The 18,939-nt window shown below is 38.5% G+C and overlaps 1 protein-coding gene across 4 annotated transcripts in view; it reads right to left on the bottom strand.

Annotated features, from left to right (window-relative positions):
• Positions 1-18,939, bottom strand: part of Asx (Additional sex combs) — a 273,851-nt gene that overhangs the window by 57,980 nt on the left and 196,932 nt on the right. For all 4 annotated transcript variants that reach the window (XM_067151342.2, XM_067151343.2, XM_067151344.2 and 1 more), the window contains exons 8-9: positions 11,987-12,360; positions 10,761-11,261 (exon numbers count right to left, since the gene is read on the bottom strand). In XM_067151342.2, coding sequence (XP_067007443.2) covers positions 10,761-11,261; positions 11,987-12,360 — 875 coding nt within the window. The remainder of the gene's footprint in view (positions 1-10,760; positions 11,262-11,986; positions 12,361-18,939) is intronic.

Raw genomic sequence — 18,939 nt, 5'->3', positions numbered from 1 at the left:
AGAGCAGCACATCACACCGACTGATGAAGCTGCAGCGAGACCGAAAAGAGCAGGATGAAACTGAATGAGGGGAATAACATTTATGACGAAAAAACCCATTCTATACATATTTCAGATAAAAGGTCGAGACATTGTCTTTCAAACGAGATATATATACCATGAAAAACTGGTTCTCGTATCGTATGACAGAAAGCAGCACTAACTCATGCCTACACAGTGCGCTCGTGGAGAGTTACGAAAATATTACAAGCTGAAAAATAAAAACAAATATAATAAATAAACCGCACTCTTAATGTAAAATTAGAGCAAAGAACATCACGCGAATAGACAAACTTCTCAGAATATCACTTCTTTATTTTATTCTGTAGGAAAGAATGAAGCAAACAGACTTAAAAAAAAAAAAAAAGCAGAGATCAGTGTTCAGACTTACTCGACAAATACTTATCCTTGCAAAAACAACTTCATTTTAACGATTTTCAATTCTTATTTTCAACACTGATAAACCCGAAAATGTCTTCTTGGAAACAAAACAATTTGCATATCCATAACTCGAAAACTCTTCACGCTATAGACGTAAATGCGAAACCATGTATGGGTCTATACCACGTATAGAGGTCGGCGGCTACGGAAGAAAAGAGGGTCTATACGACGTATAGAGGTCGGCGCTGAGGGGTGTTGGGAAGAACAACTATCAGTCAACCTGAACAAGATAACTCTGGTCCCTTTTACAAGAAGGAGAAAATCAGAGGGAAAGAGATTACTGAAGCTCTTTGGGCAAGAAATATATATGGAAGAACAGGCACTGCACCTAGGGTGTAGTGTTAGATAAAAATGTAACCTGGAATCCACATATAGAAAGGACCATAACCCGGGCCAAGAACTTGCTGTATGCATGTAAGAGAGCCGTTGGGAATACATGGGGCCTAAAACCATCAATGGTAATGTGGATATACACAACGATCATTAGACCGTTGATGGGCTATGCTGCAATCATCTGGTGGCAGATGTAAGTCAAGGAAAAGTCAGCAGTAGATTAAATAGCCTACACAGAATGGCATGCATAGCCATAACTGGAGCGATGAGAACTACGCCGACAGAAGCCTTGAATGCTTTACTAGACCTCCCATCACTATGCAATTTCATCAAAGGACAGGCTAGAATGAATTCATATAGATTGGCACAATCAAAGTGCTGGAATGCACGAAGACATAATCTAGGACACTGTAAAATTAACAGAGTAATAACAGAAGAAGTTCTACACGTGCCTTCTGATTATATGATACCAAAGTACAGACGTGCACATTAATGGTGTCCCGACATAAACAATCAACACTGCCCCACTCTAGTACTGAAAAGGAGGGGAGAGAGTGAAGGGGTACTGCTGAAGGCCACTCCAGTACAAAACAAGAGGAAAGGGAGTGAAGGGATAGTGCCGAAGGCACAATGACCCACCTTCTCGCTTAACGCATTGATGCAAGTAGACAGTCCGCTACAAGACTTTGTTATGATTGAAATGGGCACAGTGGCGGATGTACTGAAGTACAGCATTTACTCTGATAATAACAGTATCAAGAGGTAAACGAGGTTTTTAACCGAAAAGTATTTTATACTAGATAGGAATATTTTGTAGTTGCGTTATATCGGGTCGTAATTTGAAAATACCTTTTTACTGGTTCGTAACTTTGTTCTGGCTTTTACTGAAGTTATATTATCATCATTTACCACCTCGGATATAGAATTACGATAAATTCTATAAACAGAAAATTAATATGCTAAAATAAGATATTGAAGTATAACTGTGTAAACATTTCTTTATAAAAATAACTGAAGATACATTTTACTTCTTGAACAATAAGAAAATACATCAAAAAATAATTTAATAACATTCAAATTCAATTTCTATAAAATAAGTCGTGTCTTTACAACAAAAATGCTATTGTTGCAACATCTCAACATAATTAATTGTTATAAAATTAACACATTTTTACAGAAATATCTTATAAAAAATTTGAACGTATCGCATCTTCCTCGAAAATATATAAATAAAATAAACGTACGGTAAAATAATAAATATAATGCACTGTCTATAGATACATAATTTAAAGAAAAGAAAAATGTTAATTAACTCAAAACTGTGAAATGGGTATTAAATAACTAAAGAGTGGTGTCAAATACTGACTTTACAACAAGTGTAAGTGACAGATTCCTCCTCCCTCCCAGAATCAATAATCTGTCCATGCCCCGTCTCTGTTTATCACTTGCTCTAGCCGCTTGGGAGTGGAATCTATTATATGTTGGAAAAAATGTGGTTCATTCCTTAGATTCACCCAAACTCGATGGCAGTGCATTAACATAGCCGCTCTAGACCTCTCCTGACCTGGAACCCACATGTGTTTACCATTCGTGCCAAAACATGTTCTTTATATTTAAGTCAGCCGACTTGGGAGGCCAGTCAGTCAAGCACGTGAACGTCAGAATGCTGTTTGAAGAAAGCTTCGGTTACATCTGCAGTGTGAACAGAGCAGTTATCTAGCACAAACCTGATAACGGGAACTTCTTCTATCGGGTAAATAGCTCGAACACTAGGAAGAACGGCACCTTTTAAAATATCTACATATTTACAAGCAGTCATATGTGGAGTGACCTCTATCAACTCTCCTGGACCAGCACCACTTAACCACCCCAATACGTCACATGTGATGCAACCTAACTGATTAGTTACCTGGAAAAAGGGCTTCCAACTGGACGCCAGCACTTCAGCTGTTTACCTGGTTTGGAGCAAAATTCCTTTTCATCGAACCAAATTGTAATTCCCCATTCCTGTCGTGGAGTAACACTTTATTGTAGTGCAAAGACTACGCGAAGTTCTCTGTGGATAAGAAGAAGTCGCCCCTTTTTTCGCAGCTCGGCGATTGTAAATACCTGTCGTGTGGAGTCGGCGACTCATGGTAGTCCGGCTTACTGGCAATTCCAATGCGGCAATCGCATTATTGATAGTTGCAAACGGAGAATTGTCCATAGTTTGAAAGATATCGGCATCCTGTTCTGGAGTAGTTCTTCTGTGAGCCTTGTTATGTGTCCTATGATCTACCAATCCTTCTTCACCTCGTTCTTGCCATATTTCTACCCATCTCCAAACTGTCTTAAGACTGCATGATATTGCTTGAGCTATTGCTTGGGGACCATGTGAGCCTCACACATGCTGATAACACGGCCTCGATTCACCTGTGATAAGATAGGAGCCATCTTACAATGTTACAGTATAACGAAATGTAGGCCAGAATACACACACTGTATTCAGCACTACCTGTTCACTCCCTTCTCCTCCTTTTCAGTACCGGAGTGGCCTTCAACACTATCCCTACACTCTCTCCCCTCCTTTTCAATACTGGAGTGGGGCAGAGTTGATTGTTTATGTTGGGGCACCATTAAAATGTGCGTGCGTGTACAACTTTGAAAAACAATTTGAGACCACATAAAAAAAAAAGAAGACTGGGATATCTATTTGCTTTATGTCGCACCGACACAGATATGTCTTATGGCGACGATGGGATAGGAAAGGCCTAGGAATTGGAAGGAAGCGGCCGTGGCCTTAATTAAGGTACAGTCCCGGCATTTGCCTGGTGTGAAAATGGGAAACCACGGAAAACCATCTTCAGGGCTGCCGACAGTGGGGCTCGAACCCACTATCTCCCGATTACTGGATACTGGCCGCACTTAAGCGACTGTAGCTATCGAGCTCGGTGACTGGGATATCAGCAAGTGGAATACTGATAGAGAAGATAAAGTGTGGTGAACTGATGGCTCAAAGACTGTGGATGGCCCAGGAGGAGGGATCAATGGGGGAAGACCTGAGAGATCAATCCAGATGAGCCTGGGCAGACACATTACAGTCTTTCAAGCTGAAGTGATCATTTTTACGGACAGCCAAGTGGCCATTAAGGCACTAGAGGCAGTCCGGATAATATCCAGAATTGTCTGGTATTACCACTCACTTCTCCTGAAGCTCTCAAAGTACAACACTGTCAAAACAATATGGGTACCAGAGCATGCAGGTATAGAAGGAAATGAAAAGGCACATAAACTGGCCAGGAAAGGGGCAGAAACACCTTTGTAGGCCTAGAACCTGTATGCGGGATTTCCTATGGAAAATAGAAAAATGGGTACAAAAAAACAAATGGAAAACTGGAAAAATACTCCCAGATGCAGGCTTGCAAAGGAACTGATAAAAGGACCAAACAAGAAGCTTACTAAAGAACTGCTGAAAATATAAGATGGGTAGTAGGACTATTGACAGGACACTGCCATCTGAAAAAACACCTACACAATTGGAGTAATAAGAGAGAATATATGTAGGAAATGCAATGAAGCAGAGGAATCAGCTGAACACATACTTTTCAAATGTGAGGCGCTGGTTAGAATCAGACTCTCCATTCTAAGACTGCCGGGTGAAGAGAGAGAGAAAATCCAAGAAGACCCAATAAGAACAACCTGCAGCTTTGTGAAGGGAGAAGTCTATCTAGGTGGGATGAAGGAAAAACATGGTAGCAGAGATCTTAGAGGTCGACACTAATTAGGAACTAATATTTAGAGGCCCCATGAAGAAAAGAAGAAGAATATAGAAGTCTTTCTTGTGAACAGTCGAGATGTTCTTCTGAAGACGCAGAGCAAAGTTCTCTGCGAAATGTAAAGAGATTCACCTTGTTTTCTTTGTTATTTTAGTTATTTTGTTTTGCAGGGAGATTTGTCCTTGTTGCAGCCCATCTTCTCTGGCAAGTAATTGATCCCCTCAAATAAATAATTAAAAATAGGTGTAACTGTATGTATTTACATGTTGCCCTATAGATATGTACACGATTCCAACTGTCTTTGAGACTGTCACCAATCAGCCTGGCAAACCCAAAAGCTATGGATACAACACCAATTTTGGACATTTACTTTGTCACCCCTTTTCATGGGTGAACTAATGAGAATACAATGTGAGTACATTAAGAACCATCTCTTGTCTGTCACACAAATTATGAACCTTTGAATTATCAGATGGAACCATTTCGCATGTCGGCTTTCAGTCCAAACGGCGGCATACGGAACTGTTCCGTAAGTCAACGCCAGTGGGTTAATGGGAGCTGTGCGAGTACGACTTAGTTCCTACAGTAAAGATTTACAGGTGGCCTGCTCAAACAAGAAGATTAAATGTCAAGGATTTCCACTGTTCTTCATTACAGGTGTACCAGAACTTAATCATACGTGATTCACTAGAATGGAAATGAAACTGCCTAATTTTGAGCAAGTGAATGCTCTTCCTACCTACTGATTCCTTACAAATCAGGAAGTTACTTGAGGGCTCCTTACTGTTCACAAAATCTTTCTGCTCCATTTCATTCATATGAAAGGGCCCATTCCATCTAAATTCTTCAACTAAGGTCATATAATCTTCTACCATGAACAGTTATTTTGACTTACATTTGGAGGTTTCAATGGTACAGAAGAAGTCTGCTATAGCAAGTACAGAATATAGCAAGAACCCCGTTGTAATGACAGCTTTTTTATGTCCCTCGAAAATTCTTATATTAAACCGTGCAATATCTTTCAGTTACAATGAGAACCCTTTCAATGATTTACCCGCTATTGCGAGTGATTTAACATGCGTTGTTTTTTCCATTATCAATATTTATACACTCCAGCATTTATTCTGAATATGTATTGATTTTTTTACTATGTGGACTAGCGAGCTCTATAACTGTTATGTTCTTCAGTCAGTCAAAAGTAATTCATGACTAAATAAAATTTAGAAATTACCTGAAAACATTTAACAAGAGATTATAAAAATAAAAACATAAAAAAAATTTAAAAAACCCGTAAAAATAGAATAAAATGTTTTGTTCTTGAAACATCATCAGAATTATGAACTGGTTATAAGAACAATAAAACCATTTATGTTAAAACCTGTGTCCACTGTTATAATAATTGTTGAAGTATTCTAACTTACATTAATGAAGTATTGCTCATGTGGTTCTTCTCTCCTAACCAGTCCACCTAGGAGAGGGATGTTGTGCAAGAAGCATATTTTTGTAATAAGTGATGTTAAATATCAGAAAGGCTACTGCCACAAATTTATAGTGAAAAGGTTTATTGTTGCTCTTCTGGGGCTTGAAATACAGTAAAAGTCTGTTATAGTAAGTACGGCTAGTGAGAACTCCATTGCAATGACAGCTTTTTCTGTCCCTTGAAAATTCCTGTACTATACTGTGTATTATCCTTCTGTTACAGTGAAAACCCTATCACTGATGCATCCATTATTACAAGTGATTAAGCGTGTTCTTTTTTCCGTTATCAATATTTATGCACTCCAAGGATTATATTGAATGCAATCGACCACCTTCGGTATAGTTTTCATGCTATGTGCACTACAAGCTCTCTCGTCAACGTTTCAACTTGAAGGCAAAGTCGGAGTCGATTAGCAATACTACATTAAAAAAAGCAAAATGAAAGAGAATGTTTCTGTAATAAATGCGGAAATAAATGAATGCTTAATTTTAATGCTATGTACTGAAATTAAGTATGAATGTGATACACCTCAAAATACGGTGCAGAGTGGATGACTGATTTCGGAGGTTAGTTTATTCAGTAAAACCTCGTCAGGACATATTTGCAGGGGACGAGGAAAGAAAATGTGTTAAGCGAGAAAATGCACTATTGGATACACAAATAAAAACTATCCAAACACTTGATATGTCTTTTTCAGACAAGTGTGCAGTTTACGTCATGTGTGTACAGGTACAGTGAATGATATAGGGTATCTACAGTTTCTAAAGATTATTAAAAGGCATGGAAAAGATATTGTTTTCAGGTTACACTCTTCGAGCCTGAATTATTTTAAGGCTAACCTCGCCAATGTGTGAGAGAATGAATTTGACTGTGATCTTGAAATAAGTTACATAGTGTGGTGGTCTTTAAGAATAAGACAATACTTCAAACGACCCGAAACTCGAAGGTGCGAATTTCAACATTCGCGCCACCATTAAAAGATGCAGATGCCTGTCCACTTCCTGGATTTTGTCTTCATTATTAAGTGATTTATTGACTTTTTTTTTTTTTAGTATCCATAACTGAGCTACCACAAGGCAAAATGCACCATGCTAGTCAATTTGACACTATTATTTTCCTAATCCGTAGCTTGTCTGTCACTGTATCACTCAACATTAAATTTTAACTTCCAAACGGAATGTGAAATACAAGCACAATTAGGCTTACTGGGTTATTTAGCAATATCAATGAAATCTGGAGAACAAAATTGAATTTTCCTGGGGCTACAGGCTTGCTCCTCAAAAGTGTAATTTACTCTCTAAAGTTCAGAAATGCAAGGCCACTTCCCTTTTTTGCACTACATTTTCCGACCTGTCTCCTGTGGCGAGGACTCTAATCTGCGTTGGAAATCATGTTGCTTTAACAAGGATGACAAAGAACATTTTTCCGGGCTGGGAAAAATATGATTGTACTAAGCGGTAATAGTGAAAATTTGTGACGCGGTAAGTGAGGTATTTTTAAATGGATTTAATACAACATGAATCGGGACTTCAAATTTACGATGTATTAGTCATAAAATAGTCATAATGAGCAACGCACTAATGAGGTTTCACTGCACTTTCACGCATCTGGTTAAATTTCAGAAAGGCTATTCCCAAGTAAATTTATAGCAAAAAGGCTATCATTACTGTACTGGCGCTTGAAATATCTTTTCATCACACATATAAATATAATGTTTGCCTCAAAAGCCACTGGAGTGATACTACACAAATTTTTTCAAAATTAAATATACGCCATTGTAAACGAAACTGACTTTCAATCTATTAGGTCGTGTTACGTACTAATAGGTTGAAAGTCACCGAGCTCGACAGCTGCAGTCGCTTAAGTGCGGCCAGTATCCAGTATTCAGGAGATAGTAGGTTCGAACCCCACTGTCGGCAGCCCTGAAAATGGTTTTCCGTGGTTTCCCATTTTCACACCAGGCAAATGCTGGGGCTGTACCTTAATTAAGGCCACGGCCGCTTTCTTCTCACTCCTAGCCCTTCCCTGTCCCATCGTCGCCACAAGACCTATCTGTGTCGGTGCGACGTAAAGCAACTAGCAAAAAAAATTAGGTTGAAAGTCTGTTTTGATTAAATATACGCATTCACGTTGTCCCAGAATTTAAAAAATAACCAGTAAGCCATAGTGTAGAAATCTGCAAAAACGTAAGTTTTGGTAAACTGATTGCCATTGCATACCAACTTTAATGTGTGTGCAGTTCTTCCCAACTTTTACAAAAAATCGGATATAACGACAATCCACAATATTGAGCAAATTTTTTGCCATTATGAATTCCTGCTATAAAGGACATCTACTGGATATTTTTACGGCATATACATCTTTCAGTAAGAAAACAAACTAACCTCAGAAGCCTCTGGAGTGATACTAGAATTTTTTAAAATGAAATTGAACATTAACATTCACAATAGTACCACAGTTAGAAAGTTACTAATAAGTAAGCCATAGTAAAGAAAATGTCTGCAAAAACTAAGTTTTGAATAAACTGATTACAGTTTCATGTCAATTTTAATGGGCTTATTTTGGTATCTTTTCTGACTTTTACAAAAATCTTATATAACAACAACCTGCTATAGCCAGTAAATTTTTGCTATTAAGAATTCTTGCTATAAGAGACCTCTGCTGTACTAAAATCTTTTTCCTAAGGCAAATACAAATGTGTCTACCACGATACCATGCATATTATATAACTCAAAGAAAGTGAAAGATTGATCATGAGAACTTGGACCACTATGGTACCTCCTCTAGCAGTTAGGTTATTTTGGTTGATAGTTTGTGATCTTGTAACACACAACAGGAAGACGTGGAGAAAGCCCAGTTGAAGAGGTAATACCTGAGGCAGAAATGAATGTTAAAACTGCATAACTCAGTTTTGATGATTAGTCGATTTATCTCCCCTAGGGTTCTCAGCCCAACGATTGTGAGACTATTCAGTTACATACTTTTCAGATACAGTATCTGAATCTTAACAATTTTTATCAATGGGCTGCTTGAGAAACACTGGAGATTTTTCAGAACACCATAACAGCTATGATTGCTCATTAAATAGTCAGGAAAACAAACTGGCAACTGTACACAATGATGGACTATGACAGATCACAAAATTCTTCCCTGGTTCAATGGGAAAAGCAAGTAAAAGAAAACTGGAAATAAAGTACGCAGCATTCAGTCAAATATTACTTTATAGGACTACAGACAACGTAAAATATGTTGCTAAAAGAAAGTCCATCCATCATGAACATGTTTACATATGTTCAACTGTTCAATATGCACAAAGCATACACATTTCACCCGCAAGGTTAAGAAAGCAATCAATGTTACTACAGAACATACTACAGTACGTAAAATATCTGATGAGGACTGGAAGCTATGCTCATCACTACCCAATAAATTACGAAAATATACAAAAGAGGATTGACAAGAATACCAGTCATTCAGAGATTAACATATCAGTTTAACCTTGAGTCATTAACTTTGATGGTTCACAGCCCATTCTAACAATAACATTAGGCAAATTGTAATCTCATCTCCCACACACTTGGAATTAGCATATGCAAGAAATTTAGGTGATGGAGAGTTAAAAACCAGCCTGCAGCACATTGCAACCATTCCCTTAAGGATAGTGTTCGGCAAATAATGTACATGTTTAAATTTCTCTACTTTATGAATGAGAACAGTCACTAATGTGGACATACCGTCCTTAAATGTATGATGATGATTATAATACTACACCATTACAAGAAGTATTCTACTAATTACAGTAATCACTATTCTTTCATCTTTACTATTTGCAATAGTGATGGATGAATCCATGTGAGTAGCAAAAACAACATATGGAAGTACAAGAATGGGCACAATGCTATTTGCTGATATTGTGATTTAGGGAAAAGGATGGGTCAGAGATTTAATAATGGCAAGATGGAGGAAATTGGAAGACTGAAGGGAGAGGAATGAGAATCAGAATGGAAAGGAGTAAGACAATGGTGATAACAAGAAGAGAGAGGGTAAAGGAGCAAAAATAAAATCTGACAAAGATCTTGAAATAGTGATGAATTTCAAGTACTTTGGAAGTGAATTAATAGACAATTCAAGACTGGATATGAAAATCAACACAAGAATATGACTCAGAATTTTTTTATAACAGAGTAATGAATGCTTAATAAATAATGTTCAACAGCCGAGACCTGACCAACAATGAACGAGGACATTTCTATTACACACTTTTACCTGATACTGTAAGTATACTATGTTTTTTAGGCAGCCTCTAAATTGAGGAAGTGTTACTATGTAAAGTATATACGAGAAGTATATTATAGAGCACAAGAAGGAGAGTGAGGTATGAAGAAATGGAAATAAAGAAAGGTGGTAAAGTTATACAATGGAGAAAGATAGATTAAGATAGCTGGGACATAATGTATAAATTAAGAAATAATGCTATGGAGTTCAAATTAAACGAAAGGAAGTCTGAAGAAGGCCCAGATTGCATGGGATGGACTTTATTAAAAACAGTATAAGACGACAGGAACTGGACTGGAGCAAGTAAGGGACAAGGAGTAGTGAAGGAAAAGTGGACTAAAAGAGAAAGGAACTATATTTGTCCTAACCCTGCTCCAAAAGGGCATAGGATGACGATTACTATTCTCTCCAAAGGACCATCGAGGAAATAGACCTACCTCTGGAATAGGTGGTGCCTGAGACTGTGGTAAGACTGCCATTGTAACAGGAATACCCTGCGATGACGTGAAGACATGGTGGCGGACCACAACAGGTGGTGATTGCTGCCGCTGAAGGAAGGCACCTCCTCGTGAGCTGCTCACTTTACCTTGGCCAGTCATACCCATTCCTTTGACAACACCATTATTACCTGGCATTGCAGGTAGAGGTGGAGTGAATGGCTTCGAAGCCTGACCACCTCCATTACGTGAAGATGTGACTACGCTATACTGAGTAGCAGCTCGTGAGGCAGAGGATCCTTCTGCCTTTTTTGATACTCCAGAAGTTGCTGCAAGCAATGCAGGTGGTGGTTTCAGCTGACATCGCAACTGGTCTCTATTTGGACTATTTTGTATAACAGCTTGACAAATTTGGTAACTCCGTTCCAAATTTACTTCTCCTGGGGGAGGCTTATTTGAGGTACCGCGGGAACTTCTACCACTAGACCCACCAGAGCTTACCTGAAAACAATGACAATGCATAATTCTTCAATAAGTTCTTCATATACACAACAATTCAGTGTTGGCTTTTAAAATAAAATTGCAGCATTTTTCCAACAATGCTCAAGTCTACAAAATGTCATAACAATTCAGTACTATGACTAACCTCATTTAATGAAGAGAGCAATATATGCAATAAACAAACTGACCAAGACAGTTAATGATTCAAGCAACTGATATCAGAAATGATAAAATAATAAGCTTTTTTAAAATATTTCCACAAACTTATAATGAAGTCTTGCTAACCTTCACCTTGCGGTATTGTCATATGCAACTACCATCTTGCACTTCAGCAGCTGAAGATCATGAAATACTTTTCTCAGGTCAATAAAGATCAAAACAGATTCTCAGAATTAACTATTGATAAACCTATTTGTATATTCCAGTTTTAAATTAGTCAGGGAAACACTTGATGTTAACGTACAGCTTAATTCCAGGTATGCACCCTTTAGCTTTCGCTGGATGCAGGGGAACTCACAACTATATGTTGAAAATGATCTGAATTCATCTATTTAAAGGCAATGTTCTTGTACATACTTTGTATTTAGGCTTCTCCTATGATTAGCTGAAATCTCAGGTACTCACCCATTCTTACTCCAGGGAAATAACATTTGAATATATGGTTTACTGTACTATGAATATGACAACACAACATCTCATAACAGATGAAAGAAAACTGTGTTAACCTGGGATGAATCTCGGTTCGACTTCACTTTGCTTTGTGTCTTGGGCACTTGTGTTGGTAGTGCACGAACAGGAGTGTTGCTGCTCAATGCCAAGTACGGCACAGCACTTGAACTGGCAATAGTAGCTGTCTTCAACACGTTACTAGATGGAACACTCACACACCCACCTAGCTGGCTCACATGGTGGTTCATCAAGTTGGGAGTCGATACTGCAGAAGGCAAACACACAATTGTAGTTGGAGGAATCACTGTAGCAACATTCGTCTTTGATACAGTGGCAGGAGCAGAAGACGCCAGAGTGTTATTTAGAGATCCACCAACAGTGCTTGTCACGAGACTATCGGTGCTTGTAACAACCTCTGGTGTGAGGGTCACTAAAACAGAAAGAGTACACATTTTAGAACTCCACAAACATAAAGCTGGGAAAAAATTTAAAAAAGAAAAAGAAAAGTAAAGTGAAGAGGTATCCAATATTAGCCCAAACTAGCAGTTCTTGCAGCTCTCTACACGTTGACATCTGGATTGAATTACACTTTAACTTTTTTTTTTACAAGTTGGTTTACATCGCACTGGCACAGATAGGTCTTATGGCGACGATGGGATAGGAAAGGGGTAAGAGTCTGAAGGAAGCGGCCGGGCCTTAATTAAGGTACAGACCCAGCATTTGCCTGGTGTGAAAATGGGAAACAATAGAAAAACCACCTTCAGGGCTGCCGACAGTGAGGTTCGAACCCACTATCTCCCGAATACTGGATACTGGCTGCACTTAAAGCGACTGCAGCTATCAAGCTCAGTATTATTATTTTTCCATACACTGTTGATACAATTCAGGGATGATGAATGGAAAGAGCATGGCTCAATTTACACCAAGATGCCTCCATCCCACTATTGATAACAATAGCAAACTGATCTATAATAACTTATCCTTGATCACCCTTTCTGTCAAATTCATTTCATCACTCGGCTTCTACATCACTTAACATATCTAAGGATATAGCCAGGAAACATTAGTTATTCCAGAACCTGTTCTTCTAACAAATTAGGCAGAGTATTCTCTTTCAACGGTCCCAGACATACATTTTCTTTAGCATGGTCCACAGTTTCTTTCATTGCAATCTGCCTTAAACATACCTCACAGAGTGAAAAAGTATAAAAACTGATGGACTTAACCCACTAATGAATACAATTAATGATTTTCACCCTAAACCACTCAGCTGTACCATAAAAGCACCCTGGGCCACATGCTCAAAGTGCTCCTTTAACACACAAAAGTACAATTTTCTGGCAAGCCATTAGAGTTAAGAAGAAAATGCATACAAATATTTGTATATAATATTTGATTCTAAATCCTGCATGTATGCTCCTTTTATGATAAGACTAACAATTTACTCATTATTTTGGATTTTAACATATAGAGCATGCATCAAAACATAAAAAACATATTTTTGTAGAAATCTGCTACATAATTATAAATAGCCTATCCTATAATAATCTGAAGGGAAAGAAAGCCTTCTAATGATGAACGAATTACTGAAATTGGTCGAATGGTTTCAGGGATTAACCTCCCCATCAACCACAACATCGAATAGCGATCATAGCTGGTGAACTGAAAAGATTTGACAGTGATAAAGCTGTTCTCAATGAAACTAGATGAGCAGGAGAAGGTCAGCTCAAAGTGCAAGATGGAGGATACATTTTCTGTAAAATGTACAAAAGAAACCACATATTCATCAAGTAGAATCAGAAGAAAGAAAAAATGTTCATTTCACTGACAAAATTATTTCCAGAATAGGTAAAAGATGCTTCAACTTTAACATTAGATGATGATCAAAAAAGAAGACTTCTACCACCAACTTGGAGACTTATCAAATATACCTAGCTTGGATATAATTATCCTTTTATGATACTTAAATGCACAGGTTGGCAGAGACTCTCAACTCTAGGCAGGATCCATATTGGCAAACAAGCTATGAGGAAGAATATTTGTAATGGAATCCTCTTACTTACAGAGCACAAATTTATAACTACAAATACATTCTTTCATTGTGTGAACAAGTTCAAAATTTCGTGACAATACCCTAGGACAAAATACTGGCATCTAAGAATTACAGAGTACTGAGAGCCAGAGATCCGTGTGATGTACAGATTCTTGAAAACAATGGAAGCAAAACAAATGGATAAAACACAAACTGAATACTGAATGTCTTAAAGATGAAACTAAATCAAATTTCAGATTCACCTGAATGAAACTCTATTATCTGAATATCCAGACAACACTGAACAGCAGGGTTAGTAAAATCAGCAGTTCGCTCAGCCTGTGAGGAGTATGTAGCATTTGTCAGGGAAACGGGGCGGTCTAGGGAACAGTGCTGAGAGTGTAGGGAGCTAGAAGTCAAGTAAGGATGACAAAGTTGCTAATATTCAACTATAGAAGAAGCTACCTAGCTACGATTGCCGAGGTGGCTGTGCGTGGGTCTGTGCTTCTTGTAAGGAACCATTTATATTCCAAAACATAAAACTATACTCCATTGTTGGAATTGCCCCACTCAAGATCCGGAGGGCCACTGCTGCAGGCGCTGAGAGAACAAAGCAGCAGAATGACCATCAACATCAACTCCATGGTCACCAAGCAGCAAGATCTCGCCTCAGATCCTGCAAGAGCTTCCTTGCTAGGACCCTGCCGCTGGAGGGGACAACAGAAACAATTCGCCCACAGACGTGTCACCAAAGGAAGAACTAGCTCCTGGCGCCGACCTACCTTACCCTGTATGGAGGTCCCTCAACCGCTTAAGAGTGGGCGTCCCTTGGTGCAAGACTGACCTGAAGAAATGGGGCATCCTTCCCGTGAACACAGACACCTTGTGTGAATGTGGTGCTGAAAAGACCCAAGCCACCTATTTATCTGTCCCTTCCTGGACAACCCATGCATATCACAAGATTTTTTAGAAGGAACAACAAGACCATTGCAGCTGCAGTTTTTTGGAAATGCTGACTGGACACGGAAATGAAATGAATGAACATAAAAATCGTACAATACTGTGTTATAGCAAACCCACTGAGGGTCAGTTTCCTAAATAATGAATTGTATATATACTGTAAAGATGGGAATAGAATTAAGTAATTTAATAAATACAGTGAAACCTCTTATTTCACTCCTTTGTTTACATTGCCTGCTTCCTACAAGTCAGTGCTTGCTCCCTACCCACTCCTTTGTTACATGGCCTTCCTGCTTTCTCCAGCAAGTCAATGCTTCTACATCAGACATTAGAGGCGAGTCTCATAAATAATTTTTCTTTTTTTAAATTTCTTTTCTGTATATTTATTCACCTAATTCTGGCTATCATTTCCAGATTTACTTCTTTGCTAGAGGTCCTAAGTGAACTTAAAGACATCACATCAGGACAAGAAGATCATAACCATATATTTTGTTAAGTTATTATAATTTATTTCTTATAACTGTGAAGTGTAGCCAGTGGCGTATACTGAGGGCTACCAAGGCTATCAGTGAGGCCCAAACCTCAACTGAGGATGATGAAAGTCTAAAGCACATTATAATGTAAGCATCTGACACATTGCTCCTATTACCAAACTTGAAAGCAGTGAGAAAAAACGTTGCACATATTTCTGAGAGCAAGGCATCAGAGACCGATATCGCAGCTCAGACTCTCGTCCCTCTCCCTTAGTTGTGAACCTCTCCCCTCTACTCGCTCCGCGCGGCTTGCTGTTGTATATCGGTTAAGAGCGGCAACTGGGAGTACAGGTGTGCTAGGCTTCAGTCCGTCAGATCGCCACTGCTAACTATCAACAATGTGTTACTCATCGTATATACTTCCTCACCTCATACTTCTGACTTAATCTTGTACATAACAGAGTGCTGGTATTTCATTTCTGTTTACTTCTACATCCTTGTAGGAAGACAATACAGGGCTCCTGTTATAGGAGTAATATAGTTTTCTTTTATAGGTAGATTTGCTAAAATGGAATGCAATCTTTCAGGTTCTCTTTTGTTGGTTAGAATCGAACTCGTGATCATGGGTCGGACACAACTACTGATTTCCCGAGGAAGCTAATTAACCAGTGAAGATGGGTACGACCACTGTAAAATTCAACATTTGTATTTAATAATAATAATAGTAATAATAATAATAATAATAATAATAATAATAATAATAATAATAATAATAGCAACAACAACAACAACAACAGCAACAACAATAATAATAATAATAATAATGCATGGCAACTGCATAGGCTTGATGGTGTCCTAACAAGGATAAAATGAATGGCGAAGACGTCCAACACCCAGTCCCCAAGCCAGGGGAATTAACAGTGTGAGGGGGTTGATTCTGAAAATTAATCCGGGGTCATCAGACCAAAGGCAAGCATTCTATTCATTTAGCCCCAAAACCGGACTTTAATTTGCTAAATCATAGGCTACCATCTCCACTGATCAGGGGTTGAGCATTGGCAGTAGCAGAGACCAGGGCAGTAGATTGTGAAGCAACCTTCACAACACAACATGCTTCTCCGTTGGCTATTGGCTGCAGCTCGAAACGCTGAAGGCTTGACGTTCACTAAACCAACCATCGAAACCTAAGTCTAGCGGTAGCCCACGTCTTGATCCCAGCATACGCCACTGTGTGTAGCGAATATTTGTCAAGTGATATGGTATGCTGCATCTGGATTAGGAACATAATCATGTTAAACTGACTAGTGTGGGGCTTTCTCTTGTGATAGCCTAGTTGTGGATACAGACAAAGTCGTGAAATTCCTTACTAATGAACATAAAATTAAAGTGGACTGGTGTCAGCATCTTTAAGTGCGCAGAGGTCGCGAATGTTGAACTCGCACCTTCGAATTTCGTCTCGATCGCTTGAGTTGGTTGAAGTTTTGTCGACTTCAAAATGGTGGCCAAAGCCATTCCTCCCGGTCATGCATGGCTGAGTGTAACCTCCAGTTAACTGAGTAACAGTATGACTAGAAAATAATGCTTAACCACCAGTGGCGTAGCGTAAACTTTTGAACTGGGGAGGCCGAAGTTTATAACAACAGTTAAACTAAGGAACAAATCAAAAAGCTGTAGTGCATTACAAATATGAACGATATTGACATATCCTCACACAGTCTTGTACATCAGCTCCATCCGATCCATATTTTCTTCTTTTCAGCAAAAATGTCTATGATATGTTCAAGAAATGAGGGCTCTGATGTAAGCTCATCTAACACTGTTTTCCAATAGCGAAAAAATATAAACACAACAAGAGACTATTGCTCATAGAATTTCTAATGTATGTTTTAATTCTTTCCAGCGTGCTTATGCTGTGTTCACTGCTTGCTGTAGTAGTTGGAATAGTCAGTACTAAGCATAGTAGTTTAGTTACTTCCTGATAGATAAAGTCAAGACCGTTCATAACAAATTACTTTAATAGATCTTTTGGAACTAAATGCTTTGGTCTGCATATATAATGTGAAGTTCATTTAGTAATTGATTAACATTAAAGAATGCATACTGTTTTACCAAAGTATCTAATTTGCTCTGGGGGAATGTTTCAGTGTAATCTTGAAACTTATTTTCTTGTACTAACTCAATGAAATTTACATGAGTTTGTTTCTCTACAGGGTTGGGTATGAGGCGACATGAATCTGTTGTGGCGGGTTTTTATGACTAGATGCCCTTCCCAACGTCAACCTCATCAGAGGAGTTAATGAGATGAAATGAATGACGTGATATATGACAGTAGAAAGGGAGAGGGTGAAACCCGGTGCCAGCATATAGCCTACTCCTGTCGAATAGCATCAAGGGGTCTGCTCAAGGATTAACATCTCCATCCGACGGACGAATCACCATCAACAGCATCATGAGCACTGCGGAGAGGTCTGGAATTAAATTCAGGCTTTTGGCAATCTAGTTATTAGAAATTGTATACCACCACCTCCCCCTACCCTGCCGGCCAACATTCTGATGGTGAAAATGTTTTCGACCAACGGGACTCGAACCGGCTAACCACGGTGTCAGACCGTTTAGACTTCAATGCCTTAATGATCATGGCCACCAGGCAAGATCTTCAAATCTACTTTTCATTTGAGCTGTTAATTAATCTATTTCAAAAATCAGCACTCTCAAAGTGTCCTTTTTCTTAGTATCATACATTATGTTTTCTTGAATGCATTTATCAGTGAAATATTCATTTCTTAAGTTTTCTATATTTTTGACGACCGCCTCTATCTCATTATGGAAGGTTATAATACTTACTGTCTATGACTGTAACAGTTTAAAGATGATCTGTGTAAATGAAACAAGCTTCCTATACACAGAGCATATATACAGAAGTCGGGTCATCCGTAGGTCTTTTGAGACCAATGGCACAGTTTAGAGTCATCGTCCCATTTGCTATTTTCACTAAAAATAATTTAATCAAAAATACAGTACAATGCTTTGAAATGTTTCATAATGGTGAAAACTGCCCTCGATTGAAAATTCTATCTGATATTGCAAGCTTATGGAAGAAAGAAAGCCCTTCGGACTGAGACTGAGCTCTGCAAGGCAGCATTATTGGACCTTTATGTTTTGTTATGTTTATAAATAATATGAGTAAAGAAATGGAATCAAAGATAAGGCTTTCTTTGCAAATGACGTTACACTGTATAGAGTAATAAAAAAGTGACAGCAAAAAGACCCCAACAATATTGTGACTTGGACAGCAGACAATTGCATGATAGTAAAAGAATGTAAATAAGTGTCCTCAACCAGACGTGGTGCAGCTCTTTACAGGCACACTCCCAATGGAGGTAAGCTGTATGTACCTTTTTAACCACAAACCAGCCATCTTGCCAATCTTAACTGTTGGTAGTACCAAGAATTGAACTGGGGTCCCTGAGGATGGAAACTAATAGTTCTAAACGTTAGGTACATACTGTGAGTACTCTGGAGTTAATACAGTGAAATGCGTTTC

Source organism: Anabrus simplex, chromosome 7 (assembly GCF_040414725.1).
Source record: "Anabrus simplex isolate iqAnaSimp1 chromosome 7, ASM4041472v1, whole genome shotgun sequence".
Taxonomy (NCBI): domain Eukaryota; kingdom Metazoa; phylum Arthropoda; class Insecta; order Orthoptera; family Tettigoniidae; genus Anabrus; species Anabrus simplex.
The sequence above is the reverse complement of the archived record's forward strand: the minus strand, read 5'-3'. Positions and strand labels throughout refer to the sequence as shown.